This window comes from Puntigrus tetrazona, chromosome 9, assembly GCF_018831695.1.
Source record: "Puntigrus tetrazona isolate hp1 chromosome 9, ASM1883169v1, whole genome shotgun sequence".
Lineage (NCBI taxonomy): Eukaryota > Metazoa > Chordata > Actinopteri > Cypriniformes > Cyprinidae > Puntigrus > Puntigrus tetrazona.
The window spans coordinates 12,754,946-12,765,383 of record NC_056707.1 but is presented as its reverse complement, the minus strand read 5'-3'; the positions used below and the strand labels follow the sequence as shown (position 1 = coordinate 12,765,383).

Below are 10,438 nucleotides of genomic sequence, written 5' to 3'. Positions count from 1 at the left end.
AAGCTGTTATTTTGAATGCTCAATTCATCAAACAATAAGAATAAATATCTAGTGAGCATCAAATTAAAATGATTTTTAAAGAATTAAATAAATGTAAAAATATAATAGAAATACACTATTCATATTCTAATAATGTAAATAAATGACCAAATAAATCCAGACTTTTAAAAAGAAAAACCAACCCTAACGTCTGACAAAACACTTAAGAGATCAGAGATGTATTAAAGCATCTTTTTAGTAAACTACCATTGACTACAGCAAAGAGAGATAAAAGAGAGTTACAATTTGTTAATAAGTCAAAATATTAACAACTAATTGTTCATTTTAATTTCAACCACACGCTTTAATGATTTGGTTGCACTTCCTGTATTTCAGCAGAGAATCTAGTTGTATAATTCAGCTATCATTCCCACAAATTAAACTAAATTAATTGAACTCTGTAAATGAAATTAAGCAACTTTAGCTTCCAGTGTATGTAAGCTTTGAGCTCTTCAGCTGTCTCAGCACTGGAGTGTGAAGGAACAATTCCTGCGGCAGGCACTGAATAATTAAATTCGGTCACAGACAATTTCCAGCAGTTGGCAATGCATTAACAAACACTTGAGTCCCTGTCATTAGTACAGTGTGCACAGATGACGTAAGTGAAGAGCATGGCACGCTGGGTAATTACATCTACTTATGTAGCAAAGGGAATATGTCACACTGATGCATAACATCTGCCCTGTTTACAAATTAATACTGCTGTGTTGTCACACGTGAATTAAATGATGATATACATTTCCAAAGCAATAACAATAACATAATAAAATGAAGAGATTTATGTCAAATTGATTTTAAAATGAATGAAATGCATCTTGTGGTGCTTGTGCAGGAGATGGCCAGTGACTAAATTAATGAAAGAAGCGCAAATGTTTGTGCTCTTAAAAAAGCTCTTAATATCTGCTTCTTGATGGAGTAAATCATTCTGATTAGTGAAAAAAAATGGAAATACAAGCAGTATATAAACAGAAGCACTACCTTATTCCTGGAGTCTCCTAACAGCTGAAGACAACCAAGAAAGGAAGAGCAAAGAGATGCAGAGATTTCAAAGGGAGTAAAGTTGTTGCAGAAAAGACAAAAATTTGAAAACCGCACTCTTACGATATAGCTAGACATCTTAGGACAAAAACATTCCTAAAATATAATTTTTCTGTTGGTGTTTTTAGGGCCACATACAGAAAGACAAAAAATGTTGCCATAAAAAAAAAAANATGAGAAAAGAATTCTTACCAAAGCATCAGCCACAGCAGCTTCCACTTCTGTGCCAGTGTTCAGCACTCTCATAGCATTGACAGATGCAGAAATGCGAGCCTGATGGATCAAGCCAAAACGATCTGTAGGGTTTGAACACAGGATGAGGCAGTGAGAATGGAAAACGATTAATTATTAAATACCCACCTTCTACATAANAAAAACTGACATGGCTGACATGTAGAAATTGAGAGAACCAAGACAGTCTGTTATAGACACAAGTTGAAAAAGGACAGAAAAAAAATATGGTTGCTTAAAAACTTAGAGAAAGTGTGTAATTTCAGAATTTTAAACACCCAACCACCATTAGTTTGCCAATCTACAAGAGGCCTCTCCCAATCTGATGATATTAGTTGAGCAAATGTTATAATGCTGGCCCAATTAGGCAAACTGGAATTCTGTTTAGTGGCACTAGCGGCCCAGAGATGACACGTTTCATGTTTAAAGGTACAATGATCAAAAGTAAAATGAATAAATAAATCATACTGCTTTAATAAAGTACTTTCTTGGAAAATCAAGTGCAGATGTTTGCGAATTATGGGTCCCACAAAACAATGATTCAAACATTCAAACAAATTCAAACATTCCCAAAAATTTAAATGAACTACTTCAATGATCACAGCACAAAAAGCCAAATAAAATAATATTTTTAAATGCATTACCAGCAAAAAAGGCAACAGCAATTCTTTTAAGTAACTGGATAGCATGAATACAAAACCTCATATCTGACGCAAATAACTGAAGTGATTTTTAGCACACACACCGCCAACTGAACGGAAATGCAAATGCAAATAAATCAACCTCAAATAGGATGGATGCTGATGCTTATGGTGAGAAAAGAGAGCAAAGACCGTGGAAATAATAATTCAGAAATGAACATATAATTCGCATCTAAATCTAACAATGACATGAAGTGTGAAGGCTATAGCTTGATTTGGTGAACCAGATAAAAAAAAATAAAATAAAATATATGTATGAAGGCATGCTTGTGATTGGCCCTGTCTGGGGGGCCAGGGGAGGGGTCATGCAGGTCACCTGACTGGCCCACGGGTTCGGCCGTGGACAGCGCGCTGGTGGAGCGAGAGTGACGTCGGGAGGCTGCAAGGGGACAGGAAGAGGGGTGACACCCCAGGGATGGTTAATGCTACACTAAAACACCGATCACTATCCGTGGCATCAAGACGAAACATCCAACATGTGACACATAACTAGTCACTACATGAAACAGACCACAGACTTCTCCATCTCCCTGCTATCACACAGACCACATTCACATATGCTGGTAGCAGATCAGCAATGAACACACAATGCAATGTGCATTACAATCAGTGATATTTTAGCATTATTAGTATTGTTAGCATTTATTTTTATTTAATTTAATTTTATATTTCTATTTAGCTTTAATTTATTTATTAAAATTTGTTTTAGTAATTTCAGTAATTCAGTTTAAATTTATTTTATTTCAGGTAGCAGTGAAGGCAACATTTCTAATTCAGTGTTATTTTGTCTTACATTTCATATTGATTTCAATAGACACTAATACTTAATATTTTAAGCTGACAATAACAACACTGATTGCAATACTTGCGATTGTTCCTCCCTGAAAATTATTACGATCAGACCAACTGTTTTTATTCAGGTTAATACGAATGAACATAAATCCAGTTTTATGGACAAACCATCCAAACCTTTACTAGATGTATTTACAACTTCAAAGGCACAGCGGCAGAGATTATTAAAGCACCTCAAGAACATATTAGTGCATGCACATAGACAAGCAGACAGTTCATATGCCACATACTAGGAATAATAGCCATAAATTGAGGCCAAACAGAATCAGAGGGAGAAGGTTTATGATGACGAACTGGAAAGGATTGGATGTTTTTGTTGTTTTGACTCCATCAGCCAATTTTTGCTCTACTCACCAAGAGGAGTGAAGCCCCGAGCAGGGCTTGTGTCGCGGCTGCTCTCGCGACTGGTGTCACGGCTGCACCCCTGACTCATGCTGGGGCGGGGGATGCGACTGCTCCGGGCTAGCGTGCGATAGGAAGAAGTGGCAGGAAGAAGAGCTTTACCACACAGCCTGGCTGTTAGAACACAGGTTAGGGCATTAGTGAGGCCGTGGTGTCAGAGAAAGAGGGGGGAGATTGGGGTTGGGTTGGCCATTCCTGGGGTCCTTCAAAGGTTACAGGTTAAACATTTAAAGCACAAGGCTTAAGCTTAAAACATTTTAGACTGACAACATTTAAGGAGTTTCTGAACATGCAGTGTTAAAGGTGCACCAAATAATTCAGCATATTTCTAGATTATACTCCAAATTATACTGACACCTATAAATTATATTAAAATGATCACATGTGACACTGAAGACTGAAGTAATGGCTGCTCAATATTTAGCCTCGCTAATACAGGGATAAATTACATTTGGAAATATATTCAGGTGGAAAACAGTTTAAAGTTCTTATAATATTTCACAATATTACTGCATTTTTTATTGATTATTTACCCTGGTAAGCATAAGAGACTTTCAAATACATTAAAAAACATTACCAACCTTTAACTTTGAAATGATAATGTATTATCGTTAAAAACTGAGATGAGATTCTGTTCTGACAATAAATCAGTTTTCTTGATGCTATAAATTTAAATCTGGAGTTTGTATATAAGATGTTGCACTCCATAATGCATCATGTCATGTATAAGACAAATGATTATCAATGCATGGATCAAACTCTCATGAATCAACACCGACAATTTCTGATACAGGTTTTCATGCATGACTTTTGAAAAATTATATTCCTGCATTTAGTTTCTGACAGGTGATAGGTGTGCTGCGATGTCTTCATTCCAAGTGGTAGCTGTTGTATCAAATCGCTATTTACATTAACATTAAAGCACTATTAACACTTAGGAGTAAAAACCTGCTTGTTGCCTCTTTAAATAAAAATATACATACAAAAGCTTGCTTCAAGCTTTAAAGCATGAATAAACGTGGGCATGGCAATAATTTTATATCCCCAGTTTTGTATATACAAATTGTTTTGAGCTACTTGTTTTACAGACAAATAACTTGTCAAGTTCATAAATTGTTAAATAATTGGCTGGGGATGTATTGGTCAGATCTTTAAAAAGACAGGACACACACAAAGATTTCTCAGAGAAGTGTGACAAACACAATGACCTCAAAACAAAGCCAGAAAAGCTGATGAAGAATGAAAGCTGTTAGTCAGTCCTGTCATCATTCAACAACAGGTAAACAAATCACATAAAAAACACAGCGACGAGTAACCATTGAGCTTGGTTTGGAGTCAATGCTTGCATCAGCCATTTAAATGAATGCTGAGCATCTTTCACACAGTGAATAGACATTCCGACTATCTGCAGTCGCCCAATTTAATAGGATTTGCAGCGAACAATGATTTAGCCAATGCATTTTAAGAAAGTCTTCTTTCTTTGGCAAGTAAGCTCTGAAAATTTCTGCCATCCATGCTTACCACGAGACCATACCTTTTCTAACAAAATGTAGCAAATAATCTCCATGTTGTAATGCATATTCTTAAGGAATTCCTCAAAAAATTGGTTTAGGTCCAGTTGATGATGTGTCTTCTGTATGTGGACATCCTTAAGTGTTAAATTCTGAGATTTAATATGTGTTGCCCCTACCTATGCCCAGTCTGCTGGGGCTTGTCTCACGGCTGCATCCCTGGCTTCTTGGGATCCTCGAGTACTTGTCTGAGGGAGTTGTTGGGGCAGTGGCTCTTGGAATTCTGCCATATGCATGTCCCAAGAGCTTCCCTGGAGAACTGGATCGACTGCCGGCTGCAAAGGCAAATAATATCAAGACTACTATAAGTAACATGGTGACTGATTATTTCCCAACTACCATTGGGTCCTCTCTTCTCAGGTTCAAATTTACATAATTAAAAAAATAAATAAAATAAGGCACCTATTTAGTCTGCTGACATTATTGGGTGATTTAATGTTACCATGATTGTAAGAAAATGTATACTATCATGCAAATGAGTATTTTTTTTTTTTTGGAAAAAAGCGAACCTTTATTCAGTGAGAATGGGTTAAATTGATAAAAAGTAATACATTTTTTGATTTCAAATAAATGGTGTTCTTTTGAACTTTCTTTCATCAAAGAGTCCTGAAAAAAAAAAAATCTATAAAAATGTATGTGACCCTGAAGACTGGAGGAACAGCTGCTGAAAATTTAGTTTTATAAGTAGTATTTGCCCAACAAAGGCTTGAAAACTAAAACTTATTTCAGTGGCGTCTTTAAGCCTTGCTTTATTCACATGATTCAGTTGACAAATAAAATATTTTTAACCTTAAAAGGTTACAGTGAACAAAATCACAAAGAAAAATAAGATGTGTATGCAAATATATGAAGATGAGTCCTCAGCTCTGATGAAATACATACAAACAAAAAGACAGACTTGGATCCAAGGTCTATTCAAGCTGCAGGGAAAACAGTAACCTCTACAGGCATGGTGACGCGACATAATACAAGCTACAGACAAATTTGCAAACACGTATAGACAGACATCAAAGCTAAAACAAATACCCAACTATCATGATGTCTGACCTCTATTTGAACAGAAACAAAAAGATTAACTTAAAGCAGGGCATGCAGCACGATGGTAGACGTGTAATTCATGCAGGGTTCGTACTGAAGGTATTAACGCAGCTTTATTCTGATGAAGGGGGGCTTACCACTAGTGGGGTTAGCTGATCTGGATCCTTGTGTATGGAAGCGAGGCAACGGACAGGTGAAAAGTAGCCAGTTACAAAAGACGCTTGATGTGACGCATGGTTACCCAGCATGCATCAGGCAAGATGTTGTTTATCCGTGCTCTACAAACTTCAATCTACACATATAATGCCAAAGAGTGGCTTCGATCATAATTGTGGAATAAACTCCACATTCAGCAGGATGCCAAACTGGGTTGTGAAAACATTAAATACAAAACTGACAGAGACAAAAAGGAGGATGATAGTGGTAGCAGTCTAAAGGTTATCTATCTGTATCTGAGCTCCTAGTGGTAAGACTGAAGCTTCAATCTGTCAAACCAAGGAAGGTGAATTTCAACATGTCTAGGTACCATTTCATCTCCACAAAAAAGAATTTTAAGAGTATTATCATTATTTTAATAAAATTAAAGAAAACATTAAAGTGTATTAGGTTTATTAATAAATAAATGTATTAGAAAATGTATTAAATTAAAACAATATATATTCGCACTGAAGAGAATATCAAAATTATTTTATAATGTCAAAAGAAGGAAATTATAAAGAGATACTAGACATGAATATAGCAACTTGAATAGTTGTATAGCAACTTAAATATACATTTTTAAATATAAAAAAGAGGCAATTATATAGAAATATATGTGACTAATCAGAATAAAGTATTTCAGAGAGCCATGTAATGGTGTTTGTTAATTTCATTAACAAACATTAACAGTGCCACATATACATATAAGCTTTTAGTAGTAAAGCCATGGTCGGTTATAAATAATATCATGCTATGGTTCCATCCACCAAAAACCCATGCACACAGACTGACGTCCATACAGACACTTACGCTGGGACTGAGAGACCACTTTAGCTCTGCTTCGACCACGACTGTCTGTAACAGTGCTGTTTGCGCTGACCGCACTCCCTGAGCTCTGCCTTCTCGTCCGCACACGACCTGTAGGAACGTGAAAAATGGTGGATGAGATGAAGTAATAAAAAGCCTTTGAGGAAGGGAGAGATTTAGAGTGACTGACACAAAGAGAGACAGACTGAAAGGTTTAAACAACAAGGAATACCGAGGACAAACAAAGAGATTTCCCTGATGAAAACAATCAAAATATACTGACTGAAAGGAATGACATGGCATGCTCTACTGAGAAGACCAGTCTCGGGTGGAAGACAGAATATTATTAGCTTTTGAGCAAACCTATCCAATAAATCATACACACCCGTTCTAAGGTTTGGGGTCAATTTCATTTTTGGAAAAAAATTTGAAAACCTTTTTCCATCAAGAATGCATTACATTGACCAAAAGTGACAGTAAAAACGTCTATAATACAGTACAATTTTCACATAAATGCTGCTTTTGGGAATCTGTGTTCTTCAGACTCCTCCTGCATCATGGGTTCCAGAAAAATATTAAGCAAAATTGTCAAACTTTATAAAAAATGAGATGTTCCTGGAGCACTGAAGACTAGAGTAATGGCTCCAATAGAAACTGTCATTTTAAAATGCAGTAATATTTCATAGTCTTAATATTGGTACTGTATTTTTGATCAAATAAATGCAGCATAAGATATCTTACAAAAAGATCAGTAAAAATCCTTCCAACCTCATACTTCTGAATTGCAGAAGTTTTTGTAAACCAAAAATTATTTTTAATTTTTTTTACACAAATTCCCCGTATAAAAACAGCAATTGTATATGCTCTATACAAACCTCAGATGAAATCATTAACTAAACCAATAGCACACCTGTATATATGTGAATGCCACATTTTAGATCACTTAATTTTAATAACTTTTTTTTGCATACAAATACAAACGACATAAATAATATGAAGTACATTGGACCATTTTCATCTCACTGAACTACTGCTGTTATTTATTCTCAAAAGGAGGGGGGATATAACATGCAAACAGGTCATGCAGACCACTAGCATAGTCAGATCGTCAGGTGTACAGTTGTTTATTGACAAATGGGACATAAAACACTGCTTGAATTCCTCTCACAGCAAAGAGGGTACACATTCACACTCACACACACACATATACATACACATACTTCTTACCATCTATTTTACCAGGCGCACCGTCTTTGGGGCAAAAAACACAAAAACAAAAGCAGGGGAGTGCAGGGTGGAGGAGAGGAGAGGCATAAGAGGCAGAGGTTAGAGTCAGTTAAGCCCATGGAAGCGTGGAAGACAGGGATCTGCTCAGAAACGGGCCTTGCATGGAAGCACACGGGAGCTAGTGAGTGTGACTGTGGGCAAGGAAATAAAATCTCTTTGATCATTTATATGGAATCATGGGATTAGAAAACGGTACAGATAAAAAAAAAAAAAAAATTATACAGACAAAAGTAACAAGTAAGTTAGTTCATTAATTAGGTGGGACAAATATTAAACTTTTCTCACGAGGATCGATTCATTATTCCAACGTTCCTTTTTGCACTCTGCTAAAAAACTGACGCTGAGAAATCCAAAAGATAATTGAAGTAATAAGCCACAAAAAGACTTTTATTTTACAATTTTACACTGTAGTGCACAAGGTTTGGCTTACTGCTTTCATAAGATAGAAGAAAGAGCTAAATTATAAAGGAAAATGTAGCACAATAACAAAAAAAATTAAATTATAAGCAATACTTGGCCGATAAATTCTATAAGACATGTTAAATAAATGAAAGTATTATTATTAAGTTTATTACTATTCTTAAAATAACTAGACTAAACTTTGTTTTAAAAAAACACACAAAAAAAACCTCACTGGATAATAAATCTGTGGCACGTACTCGTCGTTTGTTCCTCATCACAGAGCAGCTTAATAGCATCTATGCTGCCCATCAGTTTTATTAATGAGCCACTGCAGCCATAAAAGCCACTGATTTTTAAAGCTGTTTTATTAAAATTCCTAATTAAGAATGAAAGAGGAGAAAAGATGGATAGAGTGTGAAGGGGTCTCACCCAGGGAGGCGTAGGAGCCTGGAGGCAGAGCTGCAGCGGAGCTGAAGGGAGATGGGGAAGTTGTGGTGGACATGCGAGATTTGGCACTGGAGGCGGCGTTCACGTCTATGTCACTGCGGGAGCGCTGGAGGGCACCAGGGGTGGAGGACACCCTAGAGCCGATCACTTTACCTGAGGAAACGTTACACACACCATTTACAGAAAAGTCATAGTTCCTACAGACATGTGACCCAAAGCTGCAATCTTATTGATTTGTTGCTCAAACATGTATATATGTGCTAAGCAGCCGTAAAAAGTGTTACTTTACTTACTTCTTGTAACAGGTCCTCCTACGACACTCTTCACTGACAGAGGACGACTGTAGAAAATGCAAATAAAACCATTTTAGTGACGACAGTGTAATAAGAATCAAATTAAATAAAAAATTTCCAAAATACATATTTAATAATTTTTTTGCCTTTTGTCAAGCTACAATATAATTTACCAACATTTTTGCCATATAGATTTGTAATCTAATCACTTATTGCAAGACAAAGAGGGATTGTGAAACTGCTAAAATTACATTCTGTTGAGAATTTAAAATCAAAATAATAATAATAAAAAAACATTAAAACCATAATAATATTCTCTAAAAATTAGAATAGCATTCACACTGTTTAATTTATTATAGGAAGCAAGTGTTAATATTGCTTGAAGACTTAATATGTCACCCAGCGGTATCTGAAATTAATATATAAACTTCTCACAAATGATAAAATCACAATCAAATTACAACATTCGTTTGCTTTTAATTCTTTCTTGGCCACACATTTTCTTTCCATTTTTGCGATTATGACACAGCAGTGCTTGCAGTTTTTTGATGGCAGATTGTGATCATTAGAGCTGTCACTCATCACACTGGTGCTAATGCGAGATGATCTCACTGCCTCTGAACAACAAGGAGACAAATGTAACAGATGCTGTATTCTAATATTGAAGATGAGATCACTGCTTCATATCCAGAGGAGACTCAACATGCTAAAAAGCACAGTCATCAATCTGTGCATGTGGTCCATCAGCCAACTGGCAAATATTTCACAGATTCCAACAGGGACAACCATAAATCACAGTTTTTGTTAACATGATATAGCAAACACCACAGAGACAACATTATTTTACCACTGTATTTTAGGGTTATATACTAATGTTCAATAACAGTGAAGCTGAATTTTCAGCATCATTACACAGTATAAAATGTCACAAGGGTCCTTCAGAAATCAAATCTAATATGTTGATTCTAATTGATGTCCAAGAAACATTTATTATAAATCAATGCTGAAAACAGTTGTGCTACTTGATATTTAATTTTTTAACAAAGTTAAAAAAATGTTTTCCCAGTCTTCGTTTTAATGCATAATTTAATGCATTTCTTTAAAAATATATATTTAAATGATAGTATATATA

At 35.6% G+C, this 10,438-nt stretch overlaps 1 protein-coding gene across 1 annotated transcript in view; it reads right to left on the bottom strand.

Annotated features, from left to right (window-relative positions):
• Window positions 1-10,438, bottom strand: part of LOC122351618 (CLIP-associating protein 1-like) — a 42,377-nt gene that overhangs the window by 9,291 nt on the left and 22,648 nt on the right. Inside the window, 9 exon segments of the mRNA XM_043248827.1 lie at window positions 1,018-1,041; window positions 1,270-1,373; window positions 2,326-2,388; window positions 3,216-3,377; window positions 4,954-5,109; window positions 6,881-6,988; window positions 8,105-8,128; window positions 8,996-9,166; window positions 9,307-9,353. Of these exon segments, the coding sequence (XP_043104762.1) occupies window positions 1,018-1,041; window positions 1,270-1,373; window positions 2,326-2,388; window positions 3,216-3,377; window positions 4,954-5,109; window positions 6,881-6,988; window positions 8,105-8,128; window positions 8,996-9,166; window positions 9,307-9,353 (859 nt within the window).